The sequence below is a fragment of the Erithacus rubecula genome (genome assembly GCF_903797595.1).
Source record: "Erithacus rubecula genome assembly, contig: SUPER_Z_unloc_2, whole genome shotgun sequence".
NCBI classification, from domain to species: Eukaryota; Metazoa; Chordata; class Aves; order Passeriformes; family Muscicapidae; genus Erithacus; species Erithacus rubecula.
Window position 1 is genome coordinate 1,749,825 of NW_027635860.1, and position 25,787 is coordinate 1,775,611.

Consider the following 25,787-nt stretch of genomic DNA (forward strand, 5'->3'; position numbering starts at 1 on the left):
TCCTTCTAGTCACCCCAGGATACAGACCTGTGTCTATACATTCTTAATTTAATCAAGCCTCGATTTTAGTGGTAAAACAGAAAGAAATAGTGCTAGAGAGAGTCAAGAACACAGCTCCATTCTCCAGGCGCCTGCTCCCCTCCGCTCCCCTGGGGCCGGGGCCGGGGCCGGGGCCGAGCTCCGGGGCCTGGCGGGTCCCGGCTCTGCGGGGCTCTGCGGAGCCGAGCTCCGGGGTTCGGCGGGTCCCGGCTCGGCGAGGCGGGGCGGGCCGGCCGGCGGGAGCCACCTGCCCCCAGTGCCCGCCCCCACCGGAGCTCCGAGCCGCCGCCTGGGCCCGGGGCGAGGCTTCCTGCCCTTGGCCGCCGCCACCTTCCCCGGGAGCCAACCCCGGGCCGAGGGCTTGGGCGGGAGGGAGATCGCGCCTTATGCAACCGGCTCAGGGAGCGGCCGCCGCCGCCTCGCCGGCAGCAGCAGCAGCGGCAGCAGCGGCAGCGGCAGCAGCAGCAGCGGGCGGGCGCTGTCCGTGAGTGCCGGGGCCGAGGGGGGAGAAGGTGTCCGGCCTCCGCCGTGCGCGGGCCGCGCAGGCGCTCCCGCCCCGCTCCGCCGGCCGCCCGCAGGTGCGGCGAGCCTGAGGCGGGCGCTCCGGCCGTGCCGGGGCTGCCTGAGGCGGGCGCCGGCGGTGCTCCCTGTCTCCCTGGCTCCTGAGCGGTGCTGGCCCGGGCGTCCCGCGGCGGAGGAGGAGAGGGCGGGAAGAGCCTTAGCCCCGGCCGGCCGTCGCCTCCGCGCCCTGCCCTGCCCGGCCGTGTGCCCGGCTGCCCGGCTGCGGGGAGATGCGGGGCTGGGACGACCTGTACCCGCTCCCAGTGCCGCCCTCCTGGGTACCGGGGGCTGCTGTCGGGATTCTTTCATTGCACTTCATCCAGAAACTCCTCTTCCCCTACTTCTGGGCCGACCTGAGATACCTGCTCAAAGTGTTTACCTATGGGCTGAGGATGGAGATGTACCGGCTGCAAGGGAGGGTTGTCACCGTCCTAGACAAGTTCGTGAAGCTGGCGGAGAAGCAGCCCCACAAACCGTTCCTCATCTACGAAGGGACCGTTCACAGCTACAGGGATGTGGACCGGAGGAGTAACAGGATAGCGCAGGTGTTCCTGCAGCACGAGGCTCTGCAGAAGGGAGACACGGTGGCCTTGCTGATGGGGAACGAGCCAGACTTCATCCACGTGTGGTTCGGACTGGCCAAGCTGGGCTGCGTGGTGGCGTTCCTCAACTTCAATGTCCGCTTCAGATCTCTCCTGCACTGTGTCAGTAGCTGTGAGCCCAAGATACTGGTTGTGGGAGCAGGTAGGGTATGCTCCTCATTCCTACATCCAAAGCCTTTAATGTCACATCTTCACAAATATCTGGCCCTCCTGATAGTTTATTGGGACCTGATTTACAGATGTGAAAGAAACACAGGGCTGGAGGGGACTTGAAGATTTTATAAAGTTTTAGCCTCTCAGGCAGAATCAATTGTATCCATGCTTTGTGAACAACCATTTAACATTTCCTTAAAAAAATATGTGTTGCAGAAGAGTTTCCAGCATCTAAGTGCAGCCTGTTCCAACTGCTTAATTGCTTCAGTAAAAGCTTAAAGGGTTCTAAAAGCATTAAAATGATCTATTAGGAATACTTGTCCATTACTTCTCAAATAGTCAAATTTAATCTTATTTAGGTAGTGTACTTTATTCTCTTGTACTATCTCCCCATCTTTCCACTGATCAAACCACTGCAAAATTGGAAACACTAAGCTTGGACTGTACAGCCTCTGCTGCTCAGCTGTTTGCAGACATTTTCCAGGAATTAAGTTTTTGGAGTACAGTGCATAGGAGGTTGATTCATAATAACAAACTTACAGTTGGTGTTGGATTGTAGAAAAAATTGCTGGTTTTGAATAGGGATGGTAGTGTGTGCTGCAACCTTCTGGAGTATTACATTTTTATTAAATGCTGAAAAAGAATTTAAAATCTTGTGGGTATCCTGGGCATTGGATGTTCAAATTTGGCTTAGTCAGATAGATGTATAAACTGAAGACAGATCCAAAGTATAAATTTGCCATATCATTTATGATCTAATGAAAATGAACCTGCAAGGCTCAAAGACCACACAGAAGCCTGACACTTGATTGGAAGAAAATATATCAAAATATTGTGTATTAATGTTGTCTCATCTCTCTAAAAGTATTGTTTCAACTCTCCTTTGCCATTTTTCTGTTGCACATTTTCTTGTTTTACTGCTGTTACACAAGTTGCGGGGGTTTACACCCATGACACCCAAATGATAGAATTTTCTTCCATCTGTTCTCTGCTGCTATGAAGTTGTGTTTTCAAAAATGCATTTGAGATTTTTTCCTTGCACATTTTAAAATTGTAAATATTGTCATTCTGATTCTACCTGGTTTGCTGGTTTAAGATGTTTGGTAATTAAAACAAGCCAATGAAACAAAAGCCAATTTAAATATAATCCAAATATAGGATAAAAAGGCTTCTGAACTGACAGCTTTTAATTTTGCTTTCTTACTTTATTTAAAAAAATCTTGTTTAGCTCTTTTTATGAATATATACTTTAGGGTGAATGATTTGAGGAAGGGAATGGATGTTCAGGAACTTCCTGTTCGTTGACTGTGGTAAGGGAGAAACTTTGGATCTAAGCTTGCATCAGAGGGAAGGTTTTTTTTTTTAAAAAAAGCATTTGTAGAGCAGGGCCAGGAACAGTGTTTCTCCACTCTTAATTTGTCACTGACAGCTGATAATAAGAGCAACTATGTTGAACTAGGTTCTTCTGGGATTCTGTCTCTGTTCTCAAGGGAAGACCTCTGTGCAGACAAAAATTGGTATTGGTATTTGGCTGGTATTTCTTACTGTATTAATGGCTTTTAGTCTCTGCTGTAAATCTGTCTGTCCCATAAGTCTTCTCAGTATCTTTCTTCAGACTAAGAGGCTTCTTTTTTTTGTGGTTTGGTTTTTTTTTGGGTTTTTTTTGGGTTTGTTTGTTTGTTTTTTATTTATTTTTTTTTTAAAGCAGTGAAAGGAGTTAAAGTTGTTTCAGAGGAGTCCGGATTTAGCAACTGCAAGTTTATGCACAGACCAGTGATTGTGAGGCCTAACTCATACCACTCTTGAAAAAAAACATTGCACCTAATTATTATAGATAAATAATTTCCCCCTAATATTTGTAACAATTGCAGAGCAATGTTTAACACTGGGGTTACACAGTCAATTACATAATTCTTAGAGGTCTATTAAACAACTTTTCATCCAATGTTAGTGTGAGTATCGAGGGATTCTTCCTCATCAATAGACATGAGTAGTTCGTTTTCCTCATGGCACCATTTTCATAGAAGTCTGGATAAGTTGAACATGGTGTATTTTGTTTTTCAGCATATTTGCACTAAAACCAATCAGCTTGTGGTCTAATATCTGTCATTGTGATAGGCAGGCATCATTAAGACTGTTTTTTTAAATCAGAGAATAGTAAGTAATGGCAGTATTTCTGCATAGTGAAATTCCTTTAAAAAAATACAAAGGTTTTTCACCCTCCACAAAGAAATGCAGGTTAGCATAGCAATTGTATTTCTTAAAAAAGTTACAGATTATATCTTCCATGTTTTGGATGACCTTTGGTCTTATTCATAGACTGCAACATGACAGAAATTACCCCCTTAACAATTTGGCTGCTTGCGCTCAGCAAGAGCAAATTTGATTTTGAAACACTTGTCTGTAATAGCACATTAGAACACAAACCTGTATACAGGTTCTAGTGTTATATCTTACTGTATATCTAGTTAATAATAAGGTTTCATTTATGCTGAAGGGAACCTTCCATCTTCAGCTGCTGTCTGAAGCAGTTCCCAGTCATGATTGTTTATGGCTAAATCTTTCCTGTTCAGAATGATGATGTAGCCTCCCTTTGTGTGAGATGATTACATCTTGAAGCCTTTTGTACCTTATTTTTGAAAATGCTTTTATTTTTTTCAAATGTGATATCTCCATGCAATTAGGCTTGATACTATTTATGGCTGCATTTTCTTCCATACCTGGTTCCATTTTTCATAGTGCCTCTTGTAAGATCACTCTCATGTGTAGCTTTTTACTTCTCACTTTTGTTGTGTGCCTGCATATTTTTTAGGCATTGTGGTTTGGTTACCGCATCCAATTAGTATTGTCTCTGCTTCAGCACTTGGAATCAGTCTTTTTTCTGATCTGACAATTCATTATACCTGGATTGCTTTTGGTAACTTTAGTTTCAGAGTGTTTCAGTAGTATTTAAGTTTGTGGGTTTGATTTTGCCTTATTGTATTCTATGAACTCAGCAGCTAAATGTTTTATTCTTAAGCCCCAGATATGTTACAAGAACTTCATAGTTTCTTCCTCCTGTTAGTTTCTTATATGAAATGGCAATCTCTAAAAGTCTGATTTTTTTTCTATGACACTGATGCTCTTTTAATTCATTTAGTGCAATCAAATCAATTTTTTGTCTTCTCTGGGTAAAAAGCAAATACAGATTCTATTATTTGCCAGTATATCGTCTTTCTGTTCCTTTCCAGTAATTTCATTTTTCTTTGTGTCAGAGATAGAATTTTTTACTTTAACTACTCTCATTTTTCTGCTGTGTTCTCAGAGTATTTAGCTCTTGCTTTAATTTCTTACTTAACCTTTTCACACTTCTATTCCCAGAAACATTTTCTCCCACCACTCCCATTTTGGGGAATGTTTCTTGAAAGAGATTCAAATGCTAGAGTTTCAAACTGCATTTTTGATAAAACACTAGCTAACTAACTTGTAAGTCAATGAGGAACTTGTGAAAGAGAAAGAAAGAAGCTGTATCTTCTTCTCTTTCAAAAGGTGTTCATTCTTACAAATTTGTTGCCAGACTTGGTTACCCTTAGTTGTTTAAAAGCTGTTGGTTCAACAACAAGAGCACGTAAATTAGTGCTTTAAGTGAAGACATCTTTTAAAACACTATGTCCATTTTGGGGAATATTTCTATTGATTGAAGTCTTTCTTGAAGAAGGGATTACTCAGCATCTGTTGTATCATTGCATCTATAGCAGTGTAACAGCAGTACTAGTAAACAGCACACACAGTTTAGTGACCCACCAGAAATGCAAATGGAATTTATATACCAGGGTATCTCTAGTCTGCTCCTCCTGGGCAGAGTTTAGCCCAGAGCAGGACATCACAGACTGCCATCATGACTTGTGATGCAAGGATTCAGCTGTTAAAGGATTGCTCTCTAAACTCCATCAGATTGATTTGCACCAGTCCTGATAACAAAGGCTATTAAGGGAGTGTGTATGCTGCACAGACACGTGTGGGCAGCCTGCTCTACGTGGCTCTGCTTGAGCAGGGAGATCAGACTGAGGTGACCTCCAGAGGCCCCTTCTATTCACAGCCATCTTGTGATTTTGCAGTTCTGTACAGAGGTACGTCTCCCAGCTGTATTGCATTTTTCTGGGCAGGATTCTTTACTGTTGAGGCATTGGCAGTGCTTTCTGCTGCTGCTGAGTGTATTCTGAGCCAGACAGAAGCATGCCCATGTCCTGGAGAGAGTTAGCAATGTATTTTTTGGTATACATAAATTTAAGTAATTTGATGTTACATACAAGTAGAAGTCTCATCTGTCATGTTAGCCACTGAATGAAAAAAACCAATGGATTCTATCAAAATGAATTCTATCTATTTTGATTAAAAGGCTATTTAGACCTAAGCATTTATTGCAAGGGGACCATAGAAAAACTCTGCAAGATACCTGCTCTGTTAGACACCATATCTCTTTGTTCACTTGCTTCTACTCTAGTCTGTATCCTGTCCCAGATGGTCTTTGAGTGGAAAAAAGAGCCAACTGTGATTTTCATGGTGGTTTATGTTTTATTGCTTTTACTGCCTTTAGTGGTGCCTCAGAATTCCAGCACTGATCCTGAGCCACAGTGACTTTTCTGCTATTATTACTTTGCTCAGCCATGCTGAATCACTTTGGGCATCAAATACAAGTAACAATTATTTTCTGGTGGCAAACAGTGTGGGGAAGAGTTCGGACTTGAAACAACTTCCTGAGCATATCAGCCAGTGTACACATCAAAGTTATGTAAGAATCATTTCTTGGAGTTTTCTTTCTGAGTGACTTTCTGTTCAGTACAAACTGATCTTATAATCTAATGTATTCCTTTCATCAGCGTGGGACTATGTCCGTGCCAACAGCCTGCATGATCTCTCTGCTAGAAAATAAAAAACCTTTGTGCAACTAGTAGCCTAGGACAGTAGTTCAAAACATATTTTCCTTGCTTTCTCAAAAGATGTAACTGATGTTACTGTACGTATTCATGTGAATATAAAGTAACAGTTTCACAAACTTTTGTTGAATAGTGCTTTAAAAGTAAGAGGAGAAGGAAAGCAAACAAAAGTGGAAACTGTATCCATCCCTATCAATTCCAGATATTTTTTCCCAGTAGGAGCCAAATAATTAGTAAATGGTGAACATTTGTATACAAGCAATGTAAGGAACACAGATGGAACTTGCCAAATTTAGTATGAGGGGACATTTCTCTCAAAACAAGTAACCCAAAATCTGAATATACTTTCTTAGTGTAAAAAGTAAATAAGTACTTGAGTGAAACTCCAAGTTAAAAAAGCTGAGTTGCTTCACTGTAGTTGCTTTTCTATATGAAGTGCAAATACAAGGTACCTCTAGAAATACACAAATTGTAGATTTTCCAGGAAGGCTGTGTCTTCCTGAGAGGTGGAAAAAATGATATGTAAAGACTAGACTTCTGTCTGGCACAGAAGTTTTCTGTTTGGGGAACAAATACTAGTTGACCATCATTAGAATTAGTGTTTGGAAATATGTTAGTACAACTGAGAGTCATCTCCAGACACCCCATCGGATGTATGTTCCAGAAGTAACTTTCAGTTTCTGGCACTTTGGATACAGCTGGTTTAATTTTTTTTTTTTTTTTTTTTTTTTTTTTTTTTTTTTTTTTAATTTGGGAAATCATTTATTGTTTCTGCTGTTCTCTACTATCTACTGAGAAGGTTCTTTCATGATAACTTTTAATTACAAGCTGTTCACGTATTGTTCCAAGTACTAGATTCCCGAGCACAGAAGAAAAATAATGCTGTGTAATAATTTAATTGTTCAATAGCAGTAAAAACTCCGGAGCCATTGGAAAAAAAATAAAGAATGTGTATGTTTAATATGATAATTAATCTTAACCATTTGGGGTAAATAAGCTTTAGTCTACTAAAGGGAAATGTGTCCTCATCTCATTCCTGAATCTTAAAGGAGTGTGTCTGCAGGGTTGAAATTCATACTTGTCATCTTTCTTCCTTTGATGCGCGAAAAGGGGAAAAAAGAAAAAGAAGAGGCAAGTCCTCTTCTTTTTGACAGACTTGCATTGTAGATGGAGCCAGTGCATTAATAAAGATTGGCAGAGAATGCTATGATCTCTTACTACTTTTCTAAACAGAACTCCAGTCACTTCCAACACCTCTGTTTCTTTTGCTAGGTTCTCAGTCTAACTTGCACCTACACAAGTTATCCTTAGTACATTTGAGAGACGTGTGTAATAGGAAAACAAAACTCAATATAAAAAAAGTAATACATACATAGTTATTCTATCACACTTGGTTTATTAATACGTGTTAGAAATAGTACAGTTGTATTTTTCTATTTATTGCTCAAAAATATGCTCTGATTCTATAATACAGCAGCAGGACAGAATTAATGTGCCAAGGAACCTTGACATTCATGGCATCAGTTTTCTGTAGTTAATACTATTCTTCTTAACATTATTTTTTATCTAAATTTTTTCACTCTGTTGCTGTCTATAATGGGACTTGTACTCCAGTAATTTAATCAGGATGCTGTCCATCTTTAAGATTTTTAAAATTATTTGGGTGATTCCTTCCTGAAATCATTCTGCAGTACTAGGAAGTTAGAACACAAAATTTTTAATGTTACACTACCTCAGATCTGCTGAATGCTCAAAAATATATAAAACTTATACTCTGTAGGCTTTAGGTATGAAAAACATGTTTAGTTTATAATAGTAATAGAGATACAGATTTGTATGTTATGAATTAAAATAACTACATCAGTCTGTCATTAGAAATGCAGCTTTCTGAAAGATTCAAAATCTTCAGTTGTTTTGGCATAAAATTTATGCATGTGTTGTCCATATTTAATATTTGTGAAGTGAATTTGGAGTTGAAATCAGGGTTTCAGATGCTGGCTCTTTGTGAGATTCCGGGTGAGTCATGTCAACTTTGTTTATTCATTATGAAACCTGAGATAATAAAGTAAATAGGAATATTTGCAATTTTAATTACTTAGACTGAGATGTATCAAAGCACTTAGGTTCTATTGAAAGCAGTATTGTTCCTGTTCTTGATATGTTTCCTGGATTAGTACTTTAATGACTATGCAGTCTTCTGAGAAAGTGGCATTGTAAAAATGCTTCAAAATATAAATGTCAAATGGATTATTTAAGGATTGGCCTCTCTATATATTTTCTTTTTTATTTACTCTGGGAACTTCTCTCATTGTTTCTTTTCTGATAAGGCAACAGAATAAACCTTAGTTAAACTGCTGTTTCTTTTTAAATTAGTCACTTTCGTGAGATTGCCGTTGAGGGCATCTGAGGAAACCTGTGCTGTAATTACCAGTTATGTATATATCTGCCTTGCATGGATTTCTTAAAGATTTATTTGAAGTTGAAACTTAACTACACTTCATTCTGGTCTTAACAATGACTAAGGGTTACCTAAAATCACGTGTGCAATAGGAAGTAGTAATCAAGGCTCACAAGTTTGCCTTGAGAGTTAGTTGAGCATTTGAATGTGGGATCAGCAGTATTTTTAGCACATTATATCCTGTTTTCAGCAGATTTTCATTCTATTTCATTGTATTTTATTGAATCTATATACATGAGGTGACTTGCATTTCTCTTTGCATTGTAAGAAGTAAAATTTTAAGAGAAAAAATTATTTATTCTCTAGTTTTATGAAGACATAAGGGAAGTAACATAATTTCATGTTCATTTTTAAGATTTGCTTGGGACATTGGAAGAAATTCTTCCTAAACTTCAAAAAGATGTTAATGTTTGGATAATGGCCAAAGACTCCAGGTTTCCAGGTGTGCACACCCTTTTAGACAAAATAGAAGCTGCATCTGAAGACCCTGTTCCAGTTCATCGATGCTCTGCCAACAACCTCAAGTCAGCTGTTTTATACATATTTACTTCAGGAACAACAGGTACAGATCTGCTAAAGAGTCTATATTTTCCTTCAGCTTTCATTTAGAAACTTGATTTTTCTGAAAATCAAGTTTCTCAATAGCAAAATGTCATGTTTCTCATCTAGAAGCATTACTATAGAAAAACACCCATATTTCTTTTAAGTAGGTGTTTCTGTTTGGTGGTTTATGGGTTTCCCTTTGCTTTTTCTGCCACATTGTACAAATAGTGTGGGAGGCTTTACCTCTTACTACTACACAGCTAAAGTGTTTATAAAACATTGTTTTTTTTTGTCAGTTTACAATCATAATGGATAGTATTTTGTGACTACATAATATTGCCTAGCTAAAATAATTAAGATTTTACCTAAAACTTTAAAAAATAGTCTTGAAGCTTGCAAATAGACATTTGTTTTTCTTTCATCAAGTCATGTTTTATGGAGGTCACTGTAGAGACAGAAAATAGGATTAAGTTACTAGCCTTTTAGTTTAGAAACAGATGTCTGAATTGTGCTCCAGCAGCTAAGAAGCTAAGACTTAAAAAAACCTGATCACTGACATGAAAGGCAGCATTATGTTTTTAAGATGAGTGGATTGGCATTCTCATTCAGTTGGACACAAGGGTTTTAGCCACATGAAGACTGAAAATGCATATGTGCTTTGGGCTTTGTTCTTTCATATGAGTAATAATTAAGTTTATTTGCTTCAGGTTCCAGGAAAAATTAGGAAATGAGAACATCAATCTCCAATAAAAAAGTTAGGAAGTTATAAATATTGTCAAGAGATGGGGCTTTATTTGTACTGCTACTACTAGAAATATGGTTAAGCTTTCTTGTTAAGAGTTGGGAGTTAAAATTTGCTAAAAAATATTACGGAATTATCCAAGTGGGATGATTTTGTTCTTACAATTAGAATATCTGTGTGAAGTCTGATGTTTCAGTTATGTGCAATTTGAAATATTTTTGAAACTTTGTATATAATACATTAATTTACACGGAATTTCTATTATGGACTATGTAACTCGAACCATATGGTTTGTTTAGATTGAAGAGTATGGAATACCTAATTCTGAATAACTGAGCATTTTTCCATGTTTTGGTACACCAATGACTGATAATCTCAGTTAAAAGAGAAGGAGTGTTTTGCACAATCTGTAGTAGTCTCTCTGTAAAGGCAGAAGTAAATACTGTGGAAAACTTCTTGTTGTAAATATTTTATTGGAAACCTAGGCATATTCCCTTTTCTCTTTAGTGCAGAAAAGTGAAATAGCCTTGAGGTGTAGCTAGACTCTCCACAGATTATACTTCCAGCTCTAGCTAAGTCTTGAAATGAGCAATAGCTTTGCTAGAAGAGATGTGAAAACTTTATGAATCATTACAATTTTTCATCATCAGCCTGACTCAGACTGAAATTTTTGTGTGTGTTTGAGAACACATATATTATGTAAGATCACCTTCCCTACTCAGATTAATAGGTACCAGATCAGTAGCCTAAGAAGCCCTTGCCTGTGAGTCTGCATGTTACTGAAGAGAAATGCTGTGCTGAACTTGAAGAAACTCATTCAGAAGAATATCACTGGTGTGGTCTTTTCAGTGATTTTTTTTTTCTTTTTCTGTTTATAATTCATCATAGACATAGAGTTCTGAAGCAAATAGAAAGAGGTTTGATTGTTAGATAAGCATCCACTGTGTTGTCTACTCCTTGTAGATCCCATACCTTCCTTATTTACCTTATAGTCACTATGACTTTTGCCTTAAAAAGAGCTAGTGTGATGCCTCTTTATGCTAAAAGAAGTCCATATCTAGAGTAAATGTTTTTTCCCTTCTTGCTCTATATTATTTGCTAGCAGGTAAACCAGTGAGTTTCTTCATGTTCCTACTTACTTGAATGGATGTGATGTCAAACTAAATAGCAAAGAGGTGAGGTTACAACCTGGCTAATCTTTATGTGTACAGAAATATGCAATGTTGTATTAAACAACCAATTGTCTATTTATGGCTATCTCAGAAGATGGTTGACAATTTGATTACAGTAGAAAGAACTGACTCTTTTATGATTTTAGAGACTTTATACACAGATTCTCTTTAGAAATTTCTCTTAAGAAATGCTTTAATGCATTATTTTGATTTTATTACAGGTCTTCCAAAGGCAGCAGTCATTAGTCATTTACAGATCCTTAAAGGAGCTGCTGGACTGTGGGCTTTTGGTGCTACTTCAGAAGACGTCATTTATATTACTCTGCCTCTTTATCACAGTGCAGCTTCTCTCCTTGGCATTGGTGGATGCATTGAACTAGGTAAGGCTTGCTTGCTTTTGTTGTTAATAGAGAATTAATTATTATAAAATGTACAAAACATGCTTAGGTTAATACCCTAATGCAATGAGTATTTTTTTTTTTTTAATAGCTGTGTATTTTGGGGAGAGGGGACTCAAGGATTCTTTTATAAAAAAGATTTATTTGAAGTTCTCTGACAATATTTTCTGTTTCCTTATGCATCAAGTACAAGTCAGAGCAAGGGAAAGATCAAGATAATTGTATTATGGGTTAATTATGGGCCTGAATCTGCATTGATGAATACTTTCTTGAGAAATAAGGCTTCAGTAATACCCAAATGATTTACTAATCAGACTGAATCTTCTGGATATTTTCAATTAAATGCTTGAACACAGGCGTTAAGGCTAAACTCTTAAAATATGTTACAACACCTAACAGTATTGTAAGAAGAGAAGCTTGTTTTTAAGCTCTGATCTTTTGTGTTACTGTCTCAGCCAGGAGGCTGGTTTCCTCTCCCTTCTTTCTCTACCAACACGTTTTCAAATAAAACAGCTGAAATACCCCTTAAAGAACTTAAATAATTCTCCAGGTGAGGCTGTATTAGTTCCTCAGATGTTCTTTTTTATAGCTAAGCTGCCACACAGAGCAATTGCTTAATTTGATCTTCCTTGCTGTTTCCATGAAGGTGCAACCTGTGTGTTAAAAAAGAAGTTCTCAGCTAGTCAGTTTTGGAGTGACTGCAGAAGGTACAACGTGACTGTCATCCAGTACATTGGGGAACTTTGCCGCTACCTTTGCAATCAGCCAGTGGTAGGTGGAATCAAAGTGATGCCTGCTTGTCTGTCAGAACATTTATTGTTCTTCACGTGGGTGTGCTAAAAGGGAATTAAACTGTGTTGAGCGTGTCCTTCTGCCCTTGCTTTTATGCGAGATTCTGCAAATATTTGATTATATGTAGGCGTGTATTAAAAACAATTGCTTGAATCATGAAGATATACTAAAACAATTACAAGGAATGATTGTGAGACTAAAAACTAATTTGGTATAATTTGGTGAAAAAGTACTGTTTCATGGAATTTTGCAAGGTAAGTTTGAAAAAACAGGATTACTGTTCAATGCCTTTTCTGAATTTTCAGAACTTTGTTTCTTGGCATCTGAGAGTGTCAGAGGTCTCATATTTTGTGTGCTATGTTTTAGCACTGGCTTTTTTTTTGTGGAATGTGCATATTCTGAGGCCACCTAAATTGTATTTTTAAACTTGTAAGAGGCTTAGTCTAGTTTAGCAGCCTTTTGTTCAAGATGAAACATTTGCCTTTTTTGGCAATGATAAAACTGTTCTAGACAACAAATATTTAGGAAAACAGAAAAAATTTTGTGAAAATGTCCAGAAGTTAGATGCAATGCAACTGTTATTTCTTTGAAAAGCCTTCCTTTGCCATTATCATAATTTCATTTTGTTATTTCAAAAAATAATCAGTGTTTTATTTCCTTTCCATTGAATTTTATTAAAATGACTCCTCTATTAAGAAAATATACTAGTAACTCGAAGTATTTAATCTGAAAATTTATTAACATCCTCCTTAAGCAGTATTCTAAAATGAGAGAATGCAATTCAGTCTTGTTTTCCAGCAGAATAATAATTAACGTTAATGTCTTGGGTTGCTGACCAAAGAACGGAAAAGGTCATTGGATTGCTTTTCACTTAGGAAAATTTTCAAAAGTATATTTAAGCAATGTAGTTGTGGGTCATGCATCCTACTGCACTGTCCATGTGTACCTCAGTAAAGCAGAAATTTGTGAATCAAAGGGAGTATAGGTGATGACCCAGTGAAGAGCACTGAGCTGAGAAGAAACCAGAATAGTGATGCCTTCTCTGATTTTTTTGTTTGTTTGTTTGTTATGTTTTGGGATTTTTGGTTTTTAATTTTTTTTTTGGGGGGGGGGGGTTAACTTTATAGTGAAATAAAAAAACTACTGGATAACAAAAAGTCAAGCTATAGATCATAAGAAAAATCAAGGATTGGGGAGGCATAGTTTATGTAATATATTTTTTTTTCATTATAGGCTAACTTGATTTCCACAAAGTCATTTCCCTTCTCTCCAAAATTTCACAACTTTTGCCATATTTGCAATCTGAGATATTAATTGTTCCCCTTTTATGTTCTCTTACTGTATAGGGAGAGTGTGGCTTCTTTTCTCAACCTTTATCTTAAAGCACAAATTATACATGAATATACTTAATTTCTGAAACAAACTCTTCCATTTTTAAATCCTTACCAAGACACCATGAAGTTAAAGCAACTTTAAATTGTGCAAATAAAGTAATTTATACCATTCTTAACTATTTGTATACACTATACAATGGTTATGCAATCAATAACTATTCATTAATCATATAACTATTCTATTTATTAATTTATGTGCATAGTTTCTAGGAGCTGGCATATCTGAACTCTTTCTTCTGAGAGGCTACAGATTTTGGTTTATTTTGTTCTTTTTTCGCTTGCTTGCTAAGCCTTTTGAAGAAAATTAAAATCATAAAACAAGTCAGTTTGACAGCTAGGTACTTGAAGAAAAATATTAAGTATCTGTCATGTTAAAACTAGAGTAGAAACATGTTCACACAAAGAAGTGGAAGGTTTTAAAGCATCTTATGCAACTTGCTCTTAGTTTACAAGTAAGACAAATAACTTCATAATTTGGATTCCCTTTTTAAGTTTTGTTAATGTAGAAGTACTGTATGTGCTAGTAGCATGAGAAAGATATGGCAAGTTTTAAAGTTCTGTCAGGATATTACGTGGGCAGCATTCGTGAGATTAGAGTGCTACAAAGCCCTTCTAATCTATCGAGATTAAATCCATAGCAATTACCTTATTTTCCTAATTTGTTTCTTTAACACTAAACTTGAATTGTTATATTGCCTACAGTTGGAGTCCACACTGTGGCCTTGCATTTCATAATTCTGAATTGAACTTTGGGCAAGTCTCTGTGGTAGTATACAGGCTCTTGGCTGAGCTTTCCTTATTGGTTTTATCCTGTTTAATCGTTCTGCCTCCCACTCACATCTGCAACAGCTCTCGAAGACTCTTGCAGCAGATTTTTTCTGAGGTTATTCTGCATCCAGTTTGGTTTAGTAATCTGTTGTCTGGAAAGAACATTTGTTAGAAAAGGAAGTTGTCTTTTTTTGCATTAGGTACAAGTACAAAAAGATCTGGCATTATGTGACATTCATAGATTTTTCTAGGTTTCCAAGTGAGTAATCCTCATGCTTTCCCTCTTCCAAAGACGTCTTTCTGCAACATTTTGATTGCAGTGAAAATACAGTTACCAGCATTGATAGCTAATAGCCATCAATAGCTACAAAATGGATCCGTCTCTAAGACATTGACTACTGCAGTGAAGAATAATATTCAGAAAATTGATAAATTGGTCTTGCTGGCTGACATTGCTCTAAATCTCTATGAACAGTGATCTGAAAAACCACAAGAGTCTGGCATAGCAGAGCTCCCTGTATTGCCTCTTAGCAAAAGCCTTGAAACTCTACTAATCTGTGGATATGTTTTCCTTAGAGGCTTGCAACTAATTTAAATTTTAACATCTGAACTGTAGACTAGGCCTTCCAAAGGCAGTTGCAGATTTATTTCAAATTTGACCTAATGATCTGTTTAACAATGCATTGCATCCTGAAGCTTTTGGAAAGATGGGAAAGGTAATGCAGCATCTCTTTCCTGCTTTTCTGCAAAGACAACTTGAATCCTGAAAAGTGTTACAAACAGAGGGTAGAAATCAGTGTTGTCAATCATTATGTGCTGCTTTCTACTTTTATAAGGTGTGATGCAGTATAACAGTATTTTCATGATTTATGATACCTTGCACGAAATAGGTAAGCTCTCTGTTAAAAATGGAGTTCACTTCTGCTTCTATTCAGAGTCGGTGTCACAAATAATTGTATCATTGCTTACAGTTTCTCATTTAATATGTGTCCTTTTTTATGTCTACTTGGTATTGAGACAGTGTTATCCTCTGGCACAGGTAACATTTCTTATTTCCTTGGGGTTACCTAAGTGTATAAGACCATGCTTATCAGCTTTCAGATTTTGTTTTGTTAAGCTGAGGCAAGACAGTCTCTCTGCTAGATACACTTTGGCCAAGGCTTCTTTGGATGGGATTAAGCTCTCTGAAGTGACTTCAGAGAAGATGCTTAGAGATTTATTGTGTTTAAACTCTTCTGTATTAGAATAATAGTACTTTAGAAGGAGGAAACAAGAAATTAATTGTATTGGCATAAGGAAACAGCATGAATATTTATTTCCCTGAAGTTGACTCCATTGTTATGGAAAGGAGTGTAAGGATGGGGTTTATGTAGTTGGATAGCATTGTGTCTCACCAAGAAGCAGTTTTCCATAAAGGAATGGAATTTAATGGTCACATAAGCAAGGAGAAATTAGTCAGTAGGCACTTTTCTTAAATGCAGGTTTTACTTGTAGTCACATTTTATTACTCATTAAAGTTCAGCTTAATTTATGTTCAGTACTGGAAATTGTTCTTTAATATCCTTGAAATGTGGAGTGGAAATTTGTCAAGCCTCTTGGCATAAATATTTTATTAAATATCCTAAACCAATAATGTGACACAGTTACAAACAACCACATCTGTACCTTCCATGGGAAGGCTCCTAAGAATCTCTACATGTCATTAAAGTTTAATTTATGGGGGGAATTTTGCAATCTATTTTTCTAGTCACCTATCCTTTAAGAAAAACAAACTGAAACTATTTGCATGTGCCATAAGAAGACATCATTCTTAATCCAAGGTGTTTCTCATTTACTGCAGTATCAATGCTTTTTGTACATACTGTTAGAGAAAATAGAACTTTTAGACTAAGAGTATATCCAGCACATCTGAAGAGAAAAGGCCATGAGAGGCTTGTTTTTTTTCTCTCTAGACTCTGTCATTTGACCTTATAAAAAACAGACTGTATGCCACAGCAAACATTTTACTTACAACTGCCATAACTACAAGAAGAGTGTTATTTTTGAAAAGTGGCTTTAAAGCAGATTATAACACCTATTTTTCTTTCTGCCTTCTGATACTTATATATACTGGCATACCTCTCTTAGTACCCTCAGATGATCTGGTTTTCTCATCTCCCTGCTAATAATGGTAAAGTTTTTCAGGTGTTCTTAGTAGAAAATGTCTTCAGGAATGTCTGAGGAAACATTAGTTTTTCAAAACAGCACTGAAGGTTTGTTACAAAGTCAACTACTGGTTCTAGCATGGTGGATCATGACTTAAGAGGTCATACAACTTGACGAATTTCTCTACTTCCAGCTTTCAGTTTTTCCTAGACTTGTCTTTTGGGTTAAACCAGTGGAGTCATGCAGAAAATGTGCTTCTATTAAAGCCTGGAAATCACAATCATGCTTCCACAAAGGGAAGCTTCATACTGCTCACAGAATACTGTGTGTAATATGCACCCAAGAAGTAATCTGTATGTGCTTTGATTCTCTGAACTGAGCTTTGAAAAGTTTTGTGTGATTTGTGTTGACTAGTGTGTTTCTGGGACAGTCACCAAAAATACAGTTATCTACTTCATATTACTGGGTGGAACACAGACAGCAGTGACTTTTTTTTTTTTGTTGGTAGATATTTTATGAGGACATGGGAGTACAACTAAACAAAACATTTCCTATTAGAAGAGCTAAACAAAGAAAACTTTTTTCAGAATGTAACTCTTATAGATTATCAGGAGATTGATTATTAAAAATCTGGTGAGAGTGATTTATATTAAATAGCAAGCAGCTCGTTTCTGAACTAGAAAGATGTGTCCTTTTCCTACTTTTCCTGTCCTTTCTTATGTCTTTCTTATGTGTTCTTCACACCATTCCTCTTTTCTTTTATCTGTATTTTTAAATTTGGTTATGTGTTTTGCTCAAAAAATCTAGTTGCAGTTTATAATTAGGCATTACTAAATAATGAACATGATGTGCATCTTGAAAAATGTATTATATCAGTAATATTAGGAAATCTCCCATCTTATAGTCTAATAAACTACGTGATCCCTATTTTTTTGGGCTAATGTATCAATAGAGGAACTGGTGAATATGTTGTTACATACACACCTTGAATGAAATACTTGAATGCAAATCCTGTGTCATCTGTCTTATCATATTTTATATGTAACAGATATTTCCATTCTCAGATATTTCCATTCTGAGATTGCTTTCAGTTTCGTCAAGGCCATGATACAGAGCACAATTCAGGCCTCCTTACCTTGAATTACCTTTGTTTCTCTCCATACCTTATGCAGAAATAATAAAAGAAGGGCAATGAACTTTCTTGTGTTTGTTTAAAGTGGATGCTCAGCACATTTTTATGTAGCTGCAATCATGAATCCTTCCTGCACCAGTTAGTATAGTGTTGATAGTACTATAAGAGGCATTTTCCAACAGCTTAATCACATAGATAGTCCAAGTAGTTTATTGAGAACATTTAAGGACAAAAGAGTGCTGGATGAAAAATCCCAGGTACGTGGTATGTAATGTACTAAGGCAGATCTTGACTTGTCAATTAATATACAAAAGAAACAAGCACGCAAGATGGAGACATAGTGTGTCAAACTGATTTATGATGTGTGCAGATGTTTGGTACACAGTTCAAAGATCTTGGCAGAATCAATGGAAAATATTCCGGGTGTACGGTAAGAACTGTTTTTGTTCTTAAATCATTGATGTCAATGAAAAAGGCATTGAAAAAGTGCTTCACCTTTATGGTTAGAAATACATGGATGTAAACTGAACCCCCATTTTATTTCAGAATCACTCTGAATTAAGAAAGTAAACAGTGCAGGAAAATAAATAGACATTTTTAGAAACCTTGAGAAGATGTTATAACATTCTGTTATTCTAAAATCTCTTGCCCTATTTGTGGAGAGCTATTAGTAAATTTAAAAACACAAATAATAATTTAATTATCAGAGGACATGTAATTTGAACCGATTTGAACTTATTTGTGGTAGGTGACCAGGGGAAGGCACTGAGTCCTTTGTAAATGAGATATTATGAGGAAGTAAAGCTTTTAGTGTAGCAGGTGTTAATTTGGTACAGTGTTTTTGCAGTGGGCTAAGAATACGCATGCACACAATTGCTGCATACCAACTGTTGCAGGGCAGCTGGATGACATGCCACAGCTTGATCAGGTGTCAAGAATGGCACATAGAAACAGCTTTGCTGTTTGTAGGTGATTCCTTGGAAATCCTTCTACTCCTTTAATTTTATTTATTGTGCCAAAAGTGAGCTAGTTGGTGAAATGCCATCCAAAGGTGGTGGAAATTCAAAACCTATTTGGTCTTGTCAGTTTAAAGTATAAGTTTTTTGCATATTTATTTCTTTTTCCATTAGGACACCCTAAGTGTTCATCACTCAACCATGCTTTTGTAATTTGGTTGAATTGTTGTCTCTTTTTCTTCCCTTCTCTTACTTGCAGCATTTCATTTACTGCATAACTATTCAGCCACAGTGCCTATGGATACCAACATGCCTGTCCTAAGAGTTGGATTTTGGCAGTGAGCTGGACAATAATCTGTGTTTGATGTTAAAAAGAGATGTTAGAATGGCTACCTCTCTTTTATTTACTGTGGGTCATCTTACATTGAAAGTTAGTTACACATAAAGCTAACATGAACTAATGTCATGTATTAGTTATTAAAAATACAAGAATAGATAAAATATTGCTATATTAATTTACACATGTAGAACTAATGTGAGTAAACCCACTGCTTGAAGTCTCCCTAATTTTAATAATTTTCTTCATAGTTATTAACCTGCTGGAAGATGAAATTACATATAATTTTAATTCTTACACTTGAAAGACTGCTAAATGCATGACAGTTTTAGTGTCTTTCATCAAAAAGTGAAGAGTTGTACCTGTTTGCCGATGCAGAAATCCCTGAATCTACTTCTGTGAAGTACTCTTCAGGGAATCTTATCAATAGACAGGTACAACTGTGGTGGAGCTAACTAAATCACAAATATGGCTCTTGCCACAATGCAATCTAGCAGTGGGTCTATCTTAGTTGTGAAGAAGTGAATTACTGCTCTACCTTTTGAGAAATCTACTTTCTGTGATCAGTTCTTGATAACATTATACATCATCTTTCTACTTTTGCAAAAAGGCTGAGTGCTCTGAGAGCATCCCTTCCTAAAGTAAGATGGCTTTACAACAGTAAAATTATTGTTGATACTGATGACAGGTGTTGACATTGCAAGCACAGTGGGATGATGACCTTTCAGGAGTCCTCTGCATCTTTTCCACCAGAGAAACAACTTTGTCCTGTATTAATATAAATCAGCCATAGTAACGTGAGGAACTGAAATTACTACATTTTTAAATTATATGGTGTTTGCCCTTTTGGGGAAAAAACCCAAACATCATAATCCATGTAGGCCACTGTCTTCTAGTTCATCCTGGAAGATGAACTAGACTAAAAAACAGTAGACTAGGAAAAACTAGACTAGAAAAAACCCTATCTTTTCAGCAAACAGCTATCAATGTTTTAGGTTATTTTCTTAAAGTAAAAGTAGTAGAAGCAAAGTATTTTTATTAGCTTAGTCTCTAGAGGTTTTGAATGTTCCTAGCATGATGAAAGATTCACTTAATTACTGTGTGTGTATATATATGTATATATATGCATGCATACATTGGTCTCTTTTGTTTGTTGTGGAACAAAGAATTTCTTTGGGTATCTCCTGAGCTGTTTTGTGTATCTTAGCAGAGGCAGTATATTTGAATAATTCAGTAGCATCAGCAAGAGATTACTGCAGTTTGACTATGGACAACGTCCATCTCAGTTTAGCACTGAAATTGCAAGGAAAATTACTCACTTTGAAAAGTTTTATGGTCAGCTGATGGGAATATTCTAAAAATGACAAACAATTTCTGAGAGGAAAAAAAAAAGACATTAAAACTTTCCTGATTAAGTTCAAAGTAACACTGAAACATTTTAGTTTAAAAAAATAAGAATATTATTGCTGTTCATTGACAATAGAATGAATTTGAATATGTAATGTAACAGAGGTTATTGTTTCAAGCATATTAAAACCTACACTGTTGCATTGTGATATTGTGTCTGAAACTGGAAAAAGCAAACCTCTATAAAAATGACATCTGTGGGCAATATTTAGATACTTTGTTGCAGGCTATGTCCATGTCATATTCATAGTGCTATGTAATACAGCATTTGTTAATAATTTATTAATATTAAATTTAGCATTAATTCAGTGCTTATGTGTTTAGAAATTATTTTCACATCTAAAGATAGAAGGGAAAAAGCAATAATTGTGTTCTTGTGAAAACAGTGTTGTTAGTGACCAGGGGGATCTGGTGAGTGATGCAGTTTTGAGGTAAAATAGCGGGATAATGCCTCAATGCCTAATCTACTGGCACTTATCTGCATCTAGTGAAATAGGTACTTTCCTTGCTGAATCATTTCAGCAAGAGAACTTTGAAGAAGGAAGACTCTAAAGACGTTTTTATCTTTCTGTGAGTTATGGGTTTTGAAGAGGGGAAAAAAAAAAGTGGGTTTTGTGATTTAAAGGAGCTTAAAATTCCTTTGTGTTTGCAATTTTTTGTTACTGTAGGAAGAATTCACATCCTCATGAAAAATTTAATTTGTCCAAGACACACGCCTCGGAGGAACACTGCTGTCTATATACTCAGTTGATGCTTACTGGTTTTAATATCCAAATTATTTAAAAGGTTCCTATTTCACTCAGCTGACCAGATCTCTTCGCAAAAATAATTTGCTATGATTTTATGTGAGGCTAAAGGCGTTCAAATGGAGTTTTACTATAAAGACATAACATCCATACCGGTATGGTAGGGCAGGGGGAAGGAGGAGCATAATAGAAAAGTAGGAAAGAGGGACTCTCTGTTTTCTGTAGTATATGTATGTGAATGTGTACATATATGTATGTATGAAAAGAACGTGAATATGTGCAGATGTGTGCATTTATATATAGAGAGGTGTTTGCATACATATATAGGAGTGTAGATAGAGATGTATAGAGACAGTTGCAGTGGCCGAATGCTGTGCAGTTCTGAAGGTATGTGGTAAACAAATATGTTTATTTTTAGCTTACTCACTCTGGAGCATTCTGTATTGCAACTTGAAATTATTGAAAAGGGAGCCATATTTTAAACTAGGTGAAATTAAAAAAAAATAAACCCAAACAAATCCTAACAGTATAGATGTTTTGCCTTTTGGTTCTTCAACTTAAAATATTATGTATTATTGCATGGCACTCTGTGCAATCTCAATATTTGGGAATGTATAAATAAAATTAGAACATCATACTGAATTGGACTGGATACATACTATTGAGTTCATTATGGTAAAAATGGGACCTGGCAACAGTAAAGACTCAAGATCACTATGAAATAATGTGTTCCAGTAACATTGAACAAAACCTTGTAAGTCTTAATATTGAAAAAAAGTACGGAAGATGACTCATACGCAGTATGTGGGAAGGAACATATTTTACAAGTGTGTGAAATCAACTTGTTTTCTCATAATCACTCTGAAGAAAGAAGAAAGTAACTATTCATCTCTTCTGACTTTAATCCTGTGACATAAATAATTCCCATCTTTCTCTGTTCTTCCCAATTTTGTAATTCCTCTGGAGAGAAATAGACTGAGACAATATAAATTCTAAAATATGGAAGTGTTTATATAAATAATTGTAGTAATTTTTCATTAAATAATTTGTTTGTTCAACAAGATAATGGGTTTTAGATTGCAGTTTACTACTTTGCAGATGTCCACCAGCTATGCCAGCTTTCTTGAGTGCTATTTTTTTCTTCTTTTTATCTTTTTATTGGATATATTCTGGAGAAGGTATGTTTTCCCTGCAATATATGCAACAATCAAATGCAATTATCAGTATACTATATAATTTTTTTTTTCTTTTTTAACAGAAGGAAGGCGAAAAAAATCACAAAGTCCGACTAGCAGTTGGAAATGGAGTAAGAAATGATGTATGGAGGGAATTTTTAGACAGATTTGGTGCTGTTAAGATCTGTGAGTTCTATGGTGCTACTGAAGGAAACATTTGTTTCATGAACCACACAGGAAAAATTGGATCTGTTGGACGCTCCAATTTCTTCTATAAGGTGACTATTCATTTACATTCTACTTAGTAGTAGTGCTGAGAAATTGTGTTTCTTAGTTTGAGTACAGTTGTAAGTCCAAGACAAATTTTCTAACTTGGTTATTGCCAGTTAGTTGACCCTCAGTAAAATCTTGGCACCCAACCCAGTTGTACTCTCAGCAGTATTGCTGAGATTTTTCATAGAATTCACAAGAGTCAAGAAGGCTGTGGCTCTCTTCTCACAGTATTGAGTAATCTAACAGTTGCCAAGCATAGTTTCAGGTCTCTACTACATTAGAGGACAAAAGAAAAAGTTGGATTAATTTTAATACCTAAGAACTCCTCATCTCTGAAATAAGGCTATGGATTTCCTATTCTGATTTACTGTTCTACAATTTATAGTTAGAGATGTGTTTATATAGTATGTTTATATTGCATATTGCTATGTAAATATTTAGCATAAATGGGAATAATAATTAAGATATTATAATAATTACATACAGTAGCATATAGACAGATATAAATTGAATAGGTATTTTATACCTAGGTGCACATAAACATAATTAACTCAAACTACACCTAGCCTATATCAGTACTTAGAAATGTCAAAGATAACATAGTACCTGTATAATCACTGTTGAGTTATTGTGGCAGAGAATACTTGACAAGGTGCTATACCTCTTTATCTACAGTCTACTCTAGGTGTTTGCTGTGTCCTAGGTTACTGAAACTAGGAAAAAAACCTGTTCTGTGTTTCATCAGCTTTGAAAATGGCATGCATATATCTTGGGGAGGAAGATTACATGTTACATTATAACTTTCTTCCATTCTTGTGAGTAAGTGAAGGATTTGTTTCTGCTTGAAATTCACAGATAGGCTTTTTCTTTTTGATCCTGTAAGGACAATCTGTTGCATTATTTGAAAGTCCCAAACAAAGTAATGTGTCCCAAACTTTAGCTAGTAAAATGAAAGATGTCTAGCCTTTTTGCAAAAAGACTACATATTTATCATTATGTTGCTGTTTGTGCCCATTTTTACGCTTCTTGAAATAAATGCTACCTCATGCATTGCCTAGAATTTTAAATTGAGCAATACTTATGTATATACAGGTCCTGTTGACTTAAATGACATTTGTGCTCCCTAGAAGAATTGATAGCAAACTGTCCCGACAAAACTTTTTAGTGAATGATGTAAAACCATTGTTTGGAAATACAGCAGAGGTATCTTCTGATGCCATTGAAATAGGGTTCCAAGCAGCATATGATCCAGGGTCCTTAATTTCAATACTCCATCAACACAGTACAATCATTACACAGATTGCTTTACAGTCAGAGGAATTCTTCGCTTCTCATACCGGAGCTCAGACTGCGGTGAGGATTCTGGAAACACTAGAGATCACCACAAGAGCTAGTGTGTTCCTCAGAAACCACTGAGAACTAGGAATTTAAGCAGATCACCTCACTGATTCTTTGCCCTACATGTCTGATGCTCTGACCATCTGATGCTATTGGATATCTCCAGAAGGGTCCAGAACTGCTACAGGAGACCAGAGATCTGGAATTTAAGGAGTAGTAGCTGAACCAGGAAACTTACAGCTGGTGTTAATTTTTGTTTCAGAATTTTATAAGCCAGATGCCTTATAATCTTACAAGATTTTGATGTATTTCAAACTTGAGTAAACTTGGTTTTCAGTATTGCAGAACTTTTGGCAGAATTTAATCCTGAATGATTAACCTTTTGGAAATACCATGTAAAGTCTACAGCAGATAAAGATTAAACTTGAAACTACCTGCATATTTATTTAATCACCTGTATTTTTAATCAAAAATTGTTGGGATTTTGCTTGTGACACTAAGTACATATTTTAATGCCATAGATAAGTTCAGTTTTACTTATTTCAGGCATTTGTTCTGGGGTTTTCTTTAATACATTTTGCAGCTTGCAGATTACTAAACAATGCCTTCTGAAGTAAGTAGCTGTTGTTTGTTTTACTTCAGTTTAAATGATATCTACTAGAAATCTAGTGTTATGTGAAGGAAAGCAGCATTATTTCTGATTTGTTGACTTGTGAAAGACCTGAAGTTGGAAAGAAAATCCTGCTGTCAAGCAGACAATGGCATCAACAAGGCCCAGCCACCCAATTCGTAACATTTGTTTTTTCTTCAAAGACATGCTACAACAGCTTTTGAAACATCCTCTTGACACACAGGACAACATAAGATACCCTTTAAGGTATCTTTTATAGGGATCTTCTAAATACCTGTTTCTTAAACTGGGAATAGAAAGAAAGAGAACTGAGAAAGTGGAAAAAAGAGGTTTGTGTGTTCGTATATGTGATACACTAAAGCAGAAGGAAGAAACTTTTTTCCACAGCATAATTGCGCAGCTGGTAACAAAGTAAATGCAGTACAAAGCCCTATTGAAACAGGTATTGAGAGCACAGAGGGAGAGTTTCAAAAGTACAACATTTTTTGTGTGGGTGGGGGGAAGGAAAAAACCAGGAGTGCATTCTGTCATAGGTAGTGACAATGGCAGTTTGTAAAGGTGAAATGCAGATAAAAGTTGCAGCTTTAATAGGCAAACTGAACTCTCAGAATGAACAAAGTAACTTTCCTGCCAGCAACTGCTAAGGGCTGGGGATAAATGCTTGTGATAAATATTAAGGTTCTACAGAACACATTTATTTTCATAAAAACACTGGAAGACATAAGGTAATAGAAAGAAACAGATGAACATTACAGCAGTTGGCAGAAGTCACTGTATTTGAGATGTTAACTGAAAGCAATGCTCTTGTTTGCATTTGTTTCTTTTCACACTGTGTTCTTTATGTAAGAGGGATTGGTTCACGTGCTTGAAAGCCTCCCTATATAATATGAAGAAATCTTTCAATAAAGATGTTTACATAGAGGCAATGAACAGGAAAGTAGAAGCCTCTGAAAAGCTTTTCACCTGCTAAAACTTAAAATATTCTACAAAAAATACAGTGACTTGATTAACACAGTAATACAATAAATTACTATTTAATGTTTACATCTGGCATACATATGTATCTAATGTTAATCAATTATGTTATATCTGACATACATTATGTCTGT

General features: G+C 36.3%; 1 protein-coding gene across 2 annotated transcripts in view; it reads left to right on the forward strand.

Moving 5' to 3' along the window:
• Positions 1 to 311: 311 nt before the first annotated feature.
• The window catches only part of SLC27A6 (solute carrier family 27 member 6), a 37,116-nt gene continuing 11,640 nt past the window's right edge, over positions 312 to 25,787 (forward strand). Inside the window, exons 1-5 of one of the 2 annotated variants that reach the window (XM_079331284.1) lie at positions 312 to 1,344; positions 9,085 to 9,291; positions 11,408 to 11,566; positions 12,231 to 12,355; positions 22,523 to 22,714. In XM_079331284.1, coding sequence (XP_079187410.1) covers positions 831 to 1,344; positions 9,085 to 9,291; positions 11,408 to 11,566; positions 12,231 to 12,355; positions 22,523 to 22,714 — 1,197 coding nt within the window. In that variant the 5' untranslated portion in view covers positions 312 to 830. Of the gene's footprint in view, positions 1,345 to 9,084; positions 9,292 to 11,407; positions 11,567 to 12,230; positions 12,356 to 22,519; positions 22,715 to 25,787 lie in introns of both variants that reach the window. The other variant, XM_079331283.1, reaches the window with a different exon arrangement.